At 41.5% G+C, this 15,875-nt stretch overlaps 1 protein-coding gene across 1 annotated transcript in view; it reads left to right on the top strand.

Annotated features, from left to right (window-relative positions):
* The first annotated feature begins 5,818 nt into the window (after positions 1-5,818).
* Positions 5,819-15,875, top strand: part of SLC9A2 (solute carrier family 9 member A2) — a 33,944-nt gene continuing 23,887 nt past the window's right edge. Inside the window, exons 1-2 of the mRNA XM_053971305.1 lie at positions 5,819-6,098; positions 11,577-12,040. Coding sequence (XP_053827280.1) covers positions 5,819-6,098; positions 11,577-12,040 — 744 coding nt within the window. The remainder of the gene's footprint in view (positions 6,099-11,576; positions 12,041-15,875) is intronic.

The raw sequence follows: 15,875 nt of genomic DNA, 5'->3' as shown, positions 1-15,875 counted from the left end.
CCAGAGCTTCCTGGCTGAATCTGCTGGAGGTGCTTACTCATGGTGAGCAGAGTGCTGTGTACACACCTGCTGACTGGGGAAAGCTTAGGAAAAGTCTTTAGGAGAGTGTTCACATGGGTGCAATTACTCTAATATCCAGATTAGTCCTGGCTTTGGGGAGGTGGTTGCCTGTAATCCACAGAAGCAGCAACATGTTGCTCCCTCAGGGCTTCACGCTGGAATAACTGTGACTGGTGCTGTGGCTAATGCTGAGTGTGGCCTAAGGAAACCCCAGAAAAGCAGAGCTCATCACTCTGAATTCAGCACTTCATTTATGGGGCTGCTTTTGAAGGTTAAAAAAATAGTTATGTTCCTTCCCTCATGTTCTGCATCAATAGCCAGGCAATCTGCTGCTTCTACCATTCCTGGGGTCCTGGAATATTAGGTGGCTGATGATACCTGTCCCCTTTCTCAACTCTTTCCAATTAAATCAAACAAGTTGTGCAGACACAACTGCTAACAGAGCAAGGGCCTTAAAATGGCTAACCAAAGTTCAGACCTGCAGAGCTAAATTGCTGCCATTAAAGTGCCCACATGAGCAAGGTATAATGCCTCTGGTGGACCTGACTTACGGGGATGGTTGCTAAGCAGTCCTGGAAAGGTCTATGGAAAAAAACATCCTCAATGGACTGTTGATTTCAGATAATAAATAATTTGATAGTTGAGGTATTAATTCACTAATTAATGGATTTAGAGACAGAGTTATTCAGTCAAGGCCCTGATGACACAGCCCTTATAAAAAGAGTCTAACCTCTAATGGAATAGGTTTTGAGATATGATTGTTAACATAATGCATATAGGTGAGTGACCAGCCCCCACTCCCAGATAAAACCACTCTCAGTCAAGCATGTTTGTATTTTATAATCCTTAAATCTTCAATTAGGCTGCTTCTAAACAAGTAAAAAAAAAAAAAAATCTGTCCCCTCTTTGGTGTATGTTTTTACTTAACTCCAGGAACATCATGGTTGCATGCACTACGGGCACAGGCTTTCCTTGTGTAATTGTGATTCCCCATACAGCTGCAGATGTCAAGACAAGCCATCTCTTTGCCTGATATAGCCCAGAAACTTCCTTCCTTCTTCTAATGGAAATACTAGATTTTTTTTTACAAATTTCTTTTAGTAACACACGAATGTATTTCAGAAAGGGGGTCTGTGTTTGTCTCCTGTGTGCTGGGGGAAAATGCTTTTGGGGAAAACTGGAAAAAGTCTTTGGCTGATTTGGAGAACTTACTAGGAAGAGGTGAAATTTATATTTTTCTTCTGAACAAGGAGCACAGATTTTACAATACTGCTATATGGACTGTGTCAGGGAAAAGAGTAAGCTTCTCCACACAGGGCTAATTTCCATCAAAATAAAACATCAGCAATAGAATATAACTTTTTTATTTTCTTATCTGCTGAAATTGTCTGTCAAACTAGAACAGCAATGAAAATTATGGAGAGATATTTATTGCGATGTTTATGATTTTCCCTCCAACCATTTTGATTTTTGATCATATTTACAATAGAAGGCCTATAACATTTCTTGTAAGGGATGCAGTTACTAAAATAGTCACATTAGCATTCCAGAATGCTTCTATAATGACCAAGACAGGTCAGAACATCAAGTATGAAAATATGACTTCATAATTTTTAGGGTATCCCTAAAATACAGAGCTAAATTTATGATGCAGTGAAAATTCTCATTTTTTTCAAATTACTTATTTTGCTTTTCATCGTGAAAGCAAAGTTTTTATAATAGCAATAGACTGATCTTTCCTACTAAAAAGATAAAGCCGGATTAATAAACACAGACAACATACAACCCCCTAACTCAAAGCCATGCTTACAATGAGAAAGTCCCAGTGCCTACTTCAACAAAAGTAAAACTAAACTGTCCTAATACCTGCATGAACCACTCAAGTTACTGCAAACTTGTGCAGTGTACCTGCCAACGCGTCCCTTTCCCAAACAGCACCCTGTGGGTACCCTGGGCAGTCCCTTGCTCTGGTAGCCATTTCCAGTAATAATCAATAAAAGGATTAGAAGGTAAACAAACTGAATCATGTGAGTTAGCATCTTGATGTATGAAATAACATGCACTTTGTCACGTGAAATGCTGTTAGCACTGTATCTGGTAAAACAGACAATGCCTGTGAGCAGAATTAAAGAGATGAAAGCACACCGGGTGCAGATGGCACAGCACAGCGCGGGCAGCGAGGCGGCGCTGGGGGCACTGCAGGAAGGTCCTCTATGGATCAGCTGGAATCAGGCAAGTGCGGCGTACGTGCTTTCTGTTTGTGCTATCACTGAAATGGTGCGCAGCGACCTGACAGAAAATTGTTCTGAAGTGGAAGCAGATGCATTGAGCTGTCAGGCGCAGAGCCATGACGAGACACCGTGGCGCCAGGAACACACCTTCACATCTCCTCTATAGCTCTCCCCGAACCCCCTCCCTTCCCTCCTTGGGCAGCACTGAAGCTCAGGGATATTTTTCTCTGTATGGAGAGGTCCCCAGTCATGGTTTCAGGAGAACCTGCAAGGCTGGGCACAGTGCGAAGGGCAGCGGAGGGAAGTGAAGCTGGTGCTGCTGACTCATACAGCCTACCTAGGTGAGGCAGAGGTAACAGTAATATCATACTCCATTCTGCTGTCTTAGGCAAAGCTCTGCCTGGATTCAAAGACCTTCCACCCGTGGTGAAACCCTCAGCACCTGTGGGACCAGGGCTGGTGGCAATGAAAAGCAGCATGTGTCAAAATATTGACAGAATCTTCACAAGCGCTTCAGTATCTCATACCATGCTGAGCTTCACTGCAAACATTTCAGCTAGGTCCAAAGTCAAATAGGGTCCACTCCCCTGCAGCACTGTCCTATTCTGTAAAGGCAATTCCTGTTCAAAAGGTGGATATTCTCATTTATACAATCCATCCATAAAATATATTACTTTGGTTTAATAATGGACTATAATCTCTAATAATTAATCTCCATTCCCATTTTCTTTATTGTCTCAGTGTTTTGGGGTCTTGTCAATGCGTTATTTCCCTTTTCATTACTGGCATGTAAGTCTCCAGGCTCAAGATTAATGACATCTTTCCCTCAATTTTCTTATTCCCATTTACCAACTTCTCATTTTCTTCATATAAAAAGAAAGTTAGCCTATTAACCAGATCCACAGCAGTGTGAGACCTAGAAGGATTTCTGCTGTCTACACCCTTTTATTTTTGGAATTGAGGAGAGTAAGAGGACAAATAATGGCAAATATCTGGATAATGCCCCAAGGAAAGGTCCATTTTCCTGTGTGTGAGTGAAACTTTGTGACTAAAGGCACATGACCTGGGTGCTGAAGCATCTCTCTGTCTCTGCCAGCATGCAGCAGCCGTGTTCTGTCATCCCTCACTGCCTGTAATGAGCAGGGCAGCAACGAGGAACATTTCCCATGAGAAGGGACTTTCCTCCACTTTTGTATGACTCAGTCTTTTCCCACTCATAGTCTTCCTTCCCCTCTTATGGAAAAGTGAAATTCCTCAGGCCGTTCACAAATTTCCAAACATTGGTCTGGCAGCTGGTGCACCTGCAAGGCTGTTGCAGTGGCTCAGTTCCCTGCTCTACCGTGTATTTTGGCTGTGTTATTGGATAGGGTTATGAATTCCAGCATAGATCAGAATTATGAAGTGATATTAAGAGAAAAGGGTCGATGGGACAGCTTGGTCTTGCCAATACTTGACAGCACTGAAGAAAAGTCTCAGTTCAGCATCCTGCAGGTAGATAAGTAGAAAGGATCCTAGGAGAGCAGGTATTGATGCTTTCATAAATGTATTTTTGCAGAAAGCTTTTCTTCATCTGCAGAAAAGGTCATAAAATGAGACATGCGAGTACCATTACAGATCTTGTAATTTTAGACTGAATTAAATTTATTATTTATAATAAATAGTGTTATCACCTTCACCTGAGGGCTAGACTTCTCTTCTTATGGATGGTCTGACTGGGACAAGGAGATTTAAAAATGAAAGAGCATTTTCTTCTTTTATTCATTTTTCATATAAAGGAAATGTCCTCAGAATTGGCAATATTTATGTGTTTATCTTATAGTAGAGAATATAATAAAAAAATAAAAGAAGATACGAAGATATTGCATCAAGCTAGAGAGTTAGCTGGTGTACATACTGGTTTGATATCAAAACATGTTTTCCTGACTGAATTGTACATAAATAAAGAACATTTTTTTTATTAATATCATGTCTTAAAATTTGTAATTAAAACCACAGGCTTAGTGCCCTTTTTTCACGTTCTGAAAGGTAAGTGCCAATTACAGATACTCAGCTAATTGACTCTGAACTTAAACACCCTACAGAAACAGTAGCCACTGATAAATTTGTGGAAAAAATAACTCCTACTTCCTGCTTTAGTTTTATTGGAAGCCAAGAAAGACATGCTTTGCTATAGAGGCATGCAGAATGGTGTGCTCTAAAGATTTTATGAGTTTGAGTTTTGGAATACTGTCTTACTCATAAGTGGTGAAGTCAGAGTAAATCACAGGTGAGATTCCCTTCTTTCAGGAAATGCAGAAACCTGGTGCTCAGCAGTATCTGATGGAATCAGATCGCAGAGCCTTTAGAAACAGGATTTTGCCAATCACATGTTCAATATTTACAACACACTGACACACACATAAATATATTATCAGTCATATATTTATATACACATATATGAGAATATATGTATGAGCAATCATATATGCTTATACAGTGTGTAATTTTAACTGCCTGAATTAATAGAATTTATATCTCTTAATTAACAGAAATCTGATTGTGCCTATCACATGTGTGAGAAGTGGAAACATATAGACAATATACTATATGTTATTTTAGATATTAAATATATAATATACTAATTATAGATAATAGAATATAAAATACCTATAAAATACCTATATTTTATATCAGGCATATACATATATATATATGAACCTACATACATATATGTATACAGTGTGAATTCTTTTAACTCTCCAAATTAACAGAGTTCTAATTAGCAATTCTGAACAGAATGCTATCTTTCATATATATGGTAGAGGCACCTTTTCTGCATTTGGGAATGGCAAAATACATATGCTTATACACACATACATATGTAAACATTACTTTAATAGATATATAAACATTCATATGCATATATATACACACACACACATTTACACGTACGTGTACAGATGTACATGCATACACATAAAGTCCCTAAATTGCTTTTAGATACATGTATTTAAAGACTATATATGTATCCACAGGCGTATCCATATAGAGCGTGTTAACGCTTTAGATTAGTTTATATAATTATGTACGTATTTATATGACTCCATACATATATTCTGTTAAAGGAACACCCCCCGGCTCTGCCTACACCTGTGCAGCCCCGTTCATCCCCGCAGGTGCTGGAGGGGCAGGAGCTGCTCCCGGGGTCCCCGAGCGCCCGCTCACGCCGCAGCGCCTGGCGGCGGCTGGGACCTGGGACACAGGAGCGGGGTCCCGCCCGGGCGCTGCCCCGCCGGCGGCCGGCCGGACCCGTGGGCGGCGGGGGCGGCTACGGCAGGGCCGCCCCGCGGCTTGGCCCCGCGGGGGCGGCCCCGGGGGCGGCCCGGGGAAGCGGAGCGCCGCGGGCAGCTGGCGGCGCCGGCCGGGACTCGCCCAGTCACCGGGGAGGAGGCGGGGCCGGCGGGGGCCGCGGCGGCGGCAGGTGCCCGCGGCGCGGGGATGGTGGCGGCGGCCGGCGCGGGGCTGTAGGGCAGCGCAGCGGGGACGCCATGGGCGGCCGCGGCCCCCCGCGCCCCGCCGCGCCTCTGCTGCCGGTGCCCGCGCTGCTGCCGGTGCTGGCGGCGCTGGCGGCCGGCGCGGCGGAGGCGCGGGCCACCTCGGAAGGGCAGCTGCTCGGCGCCGCGGCGATGGGCACCGGCACCCCTCCGAGCCCCAGCGGCACCGCTTTCGAGGAGACGCGGCTCCACGTCTTCACCCTGGACTACCCCCACGTGCAAATCCCTTTCGAGATCACGCTCTGGATCCTGCTGGCGTCCCTCGCCAAGATCGGTGAGCGGGGCCGTGGGCGACCCTCCCTCCGTGCCTGTACCTGGCCGGGCCGCCGCTCCCGGGGCCGGTCCGCGCCCGGCGCGGGGGGCGCGGGGCGGACGGAGGGAGACTGATGCTGCTCTGCGGAGCGGGATGCCCGGGTGGGATTTGGCTGGAAGAAGTCGGGGTCCTCTCAGTTAGGAAAGGTGCGGAGGAGAAAAGAGACGGGTAAACCCCGGGCTACGAGGACCGCGAAACCCGGAGTTCACCCGGTGCATGACTGACTTTTTCTTGATCGCTCTGCTGTCATTTGAGCACGGCCTTCTTTTTCTTAAAATAACGCCGGGTAAAATGACAGTCTCAAGCAGAACAACGGATCGATGAAAAGCAAGTATTTATGAGGGTAGAGTATGCCTCCTCCTTACTCTCTGCCTTTCCACCATTCACTTATGTCCCGAGAAAAATATAAAAGGTAGTTCTGTAAGAGTAAGGAAGGCCACCTCTTCCCTCATGTGGAAAACATTTGCATTGCATAGTTTCACTGAGTTTTGTGCAGCTTATATGTCGTGTTTTTAGTTAGCTTCTATGTCCCAAACAGAGAAATGAGTACAGCATAATAATCTAAAGAATGTCAGGTAATGGTGTGCTAGATAGCTATTTAAAATCCAGTCAATCTCTATGAACTGTGAACTTTGTATCTTCTTACCTAGAAGATAATGTAAAGAATAAAGTTCTGGGAACAAAATAAGTAAGTTTACCCACACTACAGTTGTTTCATTCAGAACTCTGACTTTGCAGTGCAAATTATCATAAAAATACCATCAGAGTCATTCTGATAAAACATTTTTATCAAAGTTAAAACTTTTAACCTCTGCTTGTGACATTTAAATGCACTATGTCACAATTTGGTTAGTGATCAGGTAATTAGGATTCTGGAAAAACAAAAATTTGTACTCACCTCCTGCCATGTCTAGCATTGTAGTTGGGGGCCTCATCCTTGACCCAAGTAACTTGGTGTGCTACCATTACTTGCTGCAGAAATAATGTGATGCAGCCATTAAGCAGGCATGCATCCTGATGCACATGTCTTAATGCATTAAAGGTGCATGCTTAGTCTTAAGTATGCATTTAGGTGTTGGCAGAATCAGGACACAGTTCAAATATGATACACTCAAATTTTTGTAAACTGTAATAACCAGGAAATAGGAAGTTTGGTAGAGAATTTCATCTGTTTACTTAAAATTGCTCTGGCTTCTGAGTTTAGATAAAGCAAAAACTCTTGTATAAGCTAAAACTATTGAAAAAGTTTCTGTTTTATTAAAGGTGTTTATTAAAAGGGAAGCCATTTGAAACATGTAAGTACACATACAGACACAATAATATATAACTATTGTAAAACTATACATTCTGACTATCATGGTATTTTGCTAGTGCATAGGCATCTAAAATTTAAAAAAGAAAAAAAGTTGCCTGACTGCCCTAATTTTCCAGTCTGATTCTAGTAAATAAGCAAGCAAACAGCATAGGTGAAGAAAAACACATATAATTTTAAAATCCTTTCAGTTACACCATATGAAAGCAAGTGTGGCTAATCTAGGGCATGCTGTTGTCAGTGCGTGTGCGCGGAGCAATGAGGGCCAGATCCAGGAGTGGCCCTAGGTGTGGCAGTGCTCAGCTTCACCACACCTATCTGCAGGCGCCCTGACTCCAGGACTGGAATTAGGAACATCCAGTTCTTGCTCCTGGAGCTCTGTCTGTGCTTCCTTATCCAGTGAGCGCATCAGGTAAACCTTCCCAGGTCAGGATCCCATTGCTCCTAAGTCACATTCCACATCAAATTTTCACTGGTTTATGCCTTCTTTTCTATTGAAGGTAGCCCAGATAGGCAGTTTTGAATGACCAAGATACCTAAATGATGCTTTGCCATGCTGGTTACTAGGAATGAGCCATGTGGCTTGATTCAAAAGGATGGAGATGGGTTTCCAAACCCATCTCACTGCCTGCAGCCCTAAGAGGGGCCTTCTAAGAGAGGAGGCTCTCTGAAGCATTCCTCTCTTCATCATTTCCCGCTGGGCAGCACAGGCATCTTGCCCCTGCCATGCCAGGCAGGGTGAAATCCACCTCGAGACTCCCGCACTGCCCAGGAAACTTCGGTGCTTAATCTGGCATCACAAATTCCTTTCTGGGGCTAGGCACCGAATGCTTATACTTGGCACTGCCGAGTATCAAACCTTTATGAACAGATCTCTAAGGTCTTTTCAGCTGTGAGGAGCTCAGTAGATAGGGTCCTGTGTAATAACAGCTCTCTCAGTGTGTGAAAGATCCCAAAGAATACTCAACTGCAGCACCTGGTTATGAATATTTTAGCAAATATGTTTTCACAGAAGTGCAGTTTCTCCAGAGCTGGCTGAAATGTTCCAGCATTTGCTAATTTTTATAGGGAATTTACCTGAAAGGTTTGTCTGATCCTGCCTGTGATCATGTCACTGTAAGCTTGGTTTAGAGGGAGCATGAGAGGCAGCATAAGAAAGTGGTTGTCAAGCAGAACTTAAATGTTTTGACAAGGTACATTTTCAGAAGGACATGGTGCTTTTTATTCCTGTATAGGATATGATCACAATTCAAAATCTAATAAACTGCCTTGAATTGAATTATCTTATGACTACCTCTACTTATTTCTTGTTTTGTGTATTGATACCAGAGGTGTTTTACTTACATGCTGATGGACTCCATGAGTATATTAGATGGGACCTGAGTATACTGGAGTCTCTAACCAGTGAGACTAGTTTACATGGTCCCCAGTTTTGCTTAATTTTTATGCTACTAAACCTACAAAATACTGTGTAACAGATCCACATTCCCGTTATTTCTATATTCAATCACAAATGCACAATGAGAAGTGTTTCTTCTGGCAATTGAGTTGATACCCTTCCAAACCTGCTCTCCTGAAAGAAGGTTTAAGCTGTTCAGAGGTACTCAGTGGCATTTCCAGCATCAGAAAGCACTGGAATTCACTCCAAAAAAGAAGGAAACTGGGATTCTAAGGACTTTTATCTTGAAACATACTGAACTTGACTTCAGATAAGTATCCTACTGCCATTTTTGCCATGATATATGGAGGATGCTTACTCAATAAACATCTTCCATGCTGTTGAAACTGAGTCACTGCGTAACCTGAAGCCCAAGGACAGGGTCAGAGGAGAAGAAAGTAGCTGTAGTCTTGCATTCAGCATGAAAGTCTGAGTATTCCTGTACTGCAGGGGATCTGCTCCCAGGGTGATCCTGACCCTATGGCTGTGAATCCATCAGAGCAGGGAAAATGTCCCTCGTTGGGCAAGGCATCTGCTATTGACTTGACATGCACATGACTCTAAATTCTAGCTCTCTACCTTCAAATCAAGAACCACAGCCTGTCCCTAATCACCCTTGAATACTTTTCATGTAGGCAGAAAGTCTTCCAGGAGTTTTGATGCTGTTGACATTAATAAATAGCATATTTAACTTAGTGGGAGGCTTTCTTTTATCTTTAAGAATGGGGTGGAATCCCAAATCTCTGAGGCTATGAACTTTCCAGATTGATTTGTAAAGAAGGAAAGAAAAGATTTTAATTTTTTTTATTCACAGTAGACATTTCATTGCCATTGTATTACAACTGGTTGGTATTTTTTTTTGTTTTTGTCAAAAGCTGCAGTTACAAAATTTCCTTTCTCTTGAATTTTTATTCAGGAAATGATTTAAAATTTACTTTTGAAGAGTTTAAAAAAAACTTTTGGCAAAACCTACTTACTCAGGGGAAACTTCCTGATCATTGTATTGGAATTGTATTTCTGCCACTGCAGAAACCAAGATGAATTATAAAATGTTTATATGTAAGCAGCTGAAAGGTGAAGAGTCAAGCCTCCAACTGCAAATTCTTGATTTATCCAGGATCATTACCTGTTCTGCTAATATAGGACATTGGTGATTCTGGTTTTGAAGAATGGCAATGAATTTGGCAGTCCTTCTAATGAGTCACATAGGCTGTGTTTCTAATTATTTAAAGCAGTCTGTGTTCATTCAAAAAGGAAAAAAACTGCAGCTTGAGCTGCTTGCTTTTAAAAATAGCTTTAATAGTTACAGAATATATAAGTAAAAAGTCCATAGACTAAAACAACTTTCCTCTTGCTCCTTCTTAACCATTTGTTTTTCCTAATTATAAGTTCAGGCTTTCTTTTAACTGGAAAAAAATCCATGGTGAAAGGAGAGTTAACAAAATAGGTGTTACAAGATACATAACCCTGAAACTGGGAAACTGGTTGTAAACTATACCAAGTTTGTGGTAATTTAACTGTTTCGACTACAGGTGTGATTTTTACTGAAATAGTTTTACTGAAATAGACGCCCGTTATTACCACACCCAATGTTTCTGTGCAGCTCTCATTTAAAATAATTTAAATGCTTTTTAGTTAGGCAGGGATTGTGGGATCTTGTGGGTGTGGATCAATTTCTATATAATTATGTGGGCCAAATATAGATAAGGAGGAGTTCGGAAAAGATTGGCATTGCTGGGACCTGGAATGTGACCTTGGTGCATAAGGTTGATCATTCCATTAGATTGACCAGAGTAAGTTCCTTCAAAACTTTTCCCATTCCTTCTGAGAATTATCCTTACAACAGCCAACCTCTACAAGTAATTGGAATCTTTAAATCAAAACTGCATGGCTTTGAGAGTTTTAGAAGGCTAAGTAATATTCAACCCCTAAGTCCTCATTCAGAACCTTTTAAAATTAATTTCTTCAGTACTTTGCACAGATTTTTATGAGAGAATCCTGACTCTAGTACAATTCATATGATACAGAAGAATGAACGTAGTAATACAGGATACAACCTACTGTAACTTTATGGAAAATATGTTGATTCTTGTGAAATTAATTTGGAGGCCTCACTAAAAATAATAATTGTATCTCTAAATGCTTCCTTCTGGTGGTAGGGGAAGTGATCATGGGTGACTGGGTAGAGGTCATGTGCTAGTTCTCCTCACTGGCTTTGAGACTCTAAGAGTAAAAATGAAATTAAAGCACTCTTTAAACTCCTTTGTGAAGCTGTCCAGAGAGAAAGCAGTGGTTAGTATGATTTTGTTTTCCTCTATCTAGATGTAATTTACCCCAGAGAAGTGTTTGGGTTGCATTTCTGGAGGATTCCACATTTAAAAAAAAACAAAAAAACCCACAGTTTCACAGAGAGAACCCTTGCACACAGTTGCTCCATCCAGCCTAGCTGTTAAGTGGAATGTCTAGCTATTAATTTGTCTCTCCACCAAATCAATTGAATTAACTATGTAGCCAGCATATTTGCCTTGACCCATTGTGGATGTCCAGTTCAGTCTTTGCAATTAAAATGAAATTACCCTACAATTGCTGTTTGTTTAGTATAGAAATGACAAGAACAGAATCCAGAATAATCTTATGGATTCTGTACGAGTAACCATTTCCCTTTCTTGTGTTTGAATTTCCTTTGAAGGCTTTCATCTCTATCACAAGTTGCCCTCAATAGTACCTGAAAGCTGTCTCCTTATTCTGGTTGGATTGCTTCTTGGTGGGATTATTTTTGGAGCAGAGGAGAAGTCCCCACCTGTAATGAACAGTGATGTGTTTTTCTTGTATCTGTTACCACCTATTGTACTCGACGCTGGATATTTTATGCCAACTCGTCTGTTCTTTGAGAACTTTGGTACCATATTCTGGTATGCTGTGGTGGGCACACTCTGGAATGCCATCGGCATTGGAATTTCCCTGTATGGAATTTGCCAGATCAGTGCATTTGGTTTGACTGACATCACTTTGCTGCAGAATTTGCTCTTTGGCAGCCTCATTTCAGCTGTGGATCCTGTGGCGGTGCTAGCCGTCTTTGAAAATATCCATGTCAATGAGCAGCTTTATATCCTGGTGTTTGGAGAGTCTTTGCTGAATGATGCTATAACTGTGGTAAGTTACTTGATAAATGATTAATTGATAAAAATGATGAATGATTGTTTACATGCCACTCTGTTGTATCTCTTTGTATCTGGTTATTACAATTTGCTACTAGATGGAAGTCAAGGAGTGCTAGTGTGTCTAATTCTTTAAACTTTAGATTTAGAAATCACAGTAATCTTACTGCTTGAGAGTAATGGTAGCATATTTACTGTAGGGATTTTACTACTGATCACTCTAGTTTCTATATCTTTGCAATTCTGTTACTTCTGTAATCTGAAACTGTAGGTTTTCCTCACCTGCAGAAATGTTGCTGGACAGGAAAGGGAAAAGGCCAGTGTGGGGTGTCCCAGTGTGTTAATGGGGAGGATGGCAAATTATGGAGATGGCACAGGACCTTGCTGGTTAACTTCTTGCATATGCCCATCCACTTGGAACTGCCTTGAAACCACCAATACACGTATCCCAGGCTACAGATGAGATAAGACAGCCACCTGGAGGCAGTAATTTCTAATCATTAACTAGCTGAATTGGGGTTGTGGTGCTGACCTGAGGACAGCAATCTGCAAATTCCATTATCCCTCTCAGTGTCCCTCATTTGTACCTGATGACACTGTCTGAGGCATTACTCCCATTTATTCCTGCCTGTGCCAACCATGTCCTAGCATGCTTTCTGTTTTCTGAAACATAGAAGTACAGTTTGTCATATGCTGGAAGGATCAGAAAGATTCATTAATTGGGTCTGCACTTTCCTGTTTCTGTCCCTGGCTTCTTATTCCAGTCCCATTCTATGCAAAATTGTCCTGTTTTCCCCTTTTCTTGGACTTTGCCTTACGTGTTTTTCCCTTTTCATGGACTTTCCCTCACCTGCTTAACACAGGTATATGTCATAATTTGTTCTGAGCCTTGATATTGATAAATTCTTGTGTGTCTGTGGGAATACTATATTATTTTTTCACTTACACTGCATGCTTTACCTGAATCTGTTGCTATCCAGTCAGCTGAATCACATCTCCTCTTACAGGCTTACCTTAAAACCTAGCTTTTCTCAATAGCTTACAATTAGAACTGCCTGCCAATGCTAAACTGGTAGTTTAAGCCAGTCCTATAAATAAATGGGTGTACATACTGAGTTTCAAAAGGTTTAGCAGTTCAGCCGTGGCTGGGTCTGTCTCTAGTCACTCTAGTGGCCACTTGTGCGATGGATGTCTATTCATACATTTTTTTTTTTTCCTGGAGGAAAAGGATCTGCTTATTTAAAGCATGTTGTTTGGTGGATTTTTCCAACCAAAATCACTTTTCTCAATGACAAAGTCAGGCACCGGGGCAGCAGTTAATACAGCATGTTTTGCTAGGAAAACTCTGCATCCTGATCACTGGCACATTCATATGTGTTATTTCCAAAAGGCAAATTTCTCTAAACCACCATTTTTATAGGGGCTGGCATGGCAACTTAATGTGTAGCTTTCCTGTAGGCATCATTATTGCCTTCTCTGGAGGTTTCCTTATGGCCTGCCTCCCAGATGCCCTAACAGAGGAAGGATAATCTGAGGAGTCAGTAGGGACAGTCCAGTAATGCACTCGCCTTACATATATTTATGAAGGAGTGAAAGGCATGTAGAGTACCTTTGGTCTTACTTCCTATCGCTTAAAGGTAGCACTTGGACAGAGATCAAGTTGTTTCCACATGCACAGAATTGGTCTGCTAATGGTTCCTTGTTATGTTTTTGCACACCTGCAATCATGTGATTATACCTAAAATGTGACCCAGGCCGTCGCACAGATTCCTGGGGCTGCCCTTAGAGGACCTTACCTTCCCTGCCCACAGCAGATGCTGCTGGAGCAGCCCTTGCCAGGCTACTCAGCCCTGTGCTTGGAGGAGGTGGTGCTTTGTACTCTCCCTTCCTCTGTCCCTGTTCTATGGGGAGCTGACAAGACCAGCATCCAGCAGAGCTCAGAACCTTTCAGCTTTCATCTTCTAGAGCCCTTGAGTCCCACCTGTCCTGGCAGGGGACTGCAGTGGGATGTGGGGAGGAAGTAAGAAGGGAATTGAATGCAGGTTGGCCATCCATGGGAGCTGTCTAATTCCTATGGCCTATGGCCACTGCAATATCAAAAAACAAGGGGCTATGCAAAACACAGTGGCTTTATTAAATGTGTTTTTATTAGAATAGCTGTGTCATCCAGGCTTTCCTTTCCAGAGAACATGCTCCCACACCTTCATTTTGTATACAAAGAAAGGTGTGTTTTCTCAGAAGCTGCATTTTTCAGGTTGTCTTCCATGCATAATACTTTTTGTGATATGTCTGTGCATTTGAATGTTCTTTTTCCCCCACTGGTGGAATTTTGGAACTTGAATTTGGCAGAGGACATTGTTTGACAATTGGATTCTTGATCAGAGTTGGTGCTTTACCAAGAAACTTGAGTCAGACATAACGAGCAAGGTGATAATAAATTATAAGATCACAGCTGAGTGTTAGCAGTTTAAACTCCAATTTTGGACTTAAAATCAGAAAGAAGGAGTCAGTGTCATTATAATAATATTATTTCCATGTTAGAAAACATTACAGCAGTACTTTGTACTCTGCATCTGCTGACAACATTATTTTATAGTGCTCTAAAGCAATTTTAGAATTAAAAACTTAATAACTGAGAACTGATGAAAATAAGCAATTAGTGTTTCAGAGATACTCTGAGACAAGATTAAAAAGTGATCAGTGACTAATATTGCTTGGTGTGACCTTCAGTGAGCTCAGCTGAAGGCTATTGAGTAAATGAAAAGCCCCCCTGTTCTCATACCAGATGCATTAAAAATGTGACTGGAATTGGTGTTTGATGCACCTGGAAGTTTAGAGAAATCTCAGTAAAACTGAACTGCTGTAGAGTAAAAAGGAAGTGAATCTGATTTTGATCTCATTTGCAACAGTGTAAATAAAAACTAATAGGAATGAGGTTAAAATACTGTTTATGACGTTCCATAGTTGTAGCTGCTGCTTTAACCATGGCTGAGGTACAAAGGAGAAAATTGCTTTTCTTCTTTCAAATAATTTATGGCATTAGACTTGAGATTTATGAGGATGTCTCCATGTGGAGTAGCAGACTCCATTCTATTTGCAGGGTGAATACTTTGCTGTAAAGTGACATTATGGAAAGGCTTGGATAGATCAAAATTCTCTGTTTCTTTACAAGGACCTTGCAGTTCTCTTTAGAGACTAGCCTTGTATATATTTATATAATTAGTTTCTAAAATATAAAAAATACTATTTAAAACTCCAATTAAATAAAATATTCATCTTCTCTAATCTGTACAAGAGAATATTCTGCGAGGTCCAATTCTGTAGGTGTCTTAGAGAAAAACAGAACTCTGGGATTGTCCCAAGTTTCAATGAGTGACTCAGAGAAACTCTTTGCACACAACACAAGTCAACAGTATTCTTCAGTCTGTGATTAATGGAGTCCTGGGAGTGTGTGGAATGAGAGGTCCTTGTAAAGTGAGCAGCAAAGGCACTCCTAGGTTTAATTCTGGTATACTTCTCTCCATGCAAATCCATAAGGTCTGCAATTCAAAACAGGTGGAAAAACTATGACATTGCTTTCCTGTCGTGCACAGTACATAGTAACAAGGAATGGGGAAAAAAGGCTGGCAGTCTGCGCAAAGGGTTTGTGCAGATGAAAAAGGACACTTCTCCCAAGTGGACTCATCCTGAGAGCATCATTGTTATCTAATAAATAGTTCATGATCCTGCTCTTATTGTATTTGCTGCTTTGTAATGAAATTGCTGGTGACCATTCTAGGTTTGATTTAACCTTCTATTTTCATGCTTGCTCTGGAATATATTTTCTCTTT

The sequence above is a fragment of the Vidua macroura genome, chromosome 2 (genome assembly GCF_024509145.1).
Source record: "Vidua macroura isolate BioBank_ID:100142 chromosome 2, ASM2450914v1, whole genome shotgun sequence".
Taxonomy (NCBI): Eukaryota; Metazoa; Chordata; class Aves; order Passeriformes; family Viduidae; genus Vidua; species Vidua macroura.
This window is presented reverse-complemented; position numbering and strand designations above follow the sequence as displayed.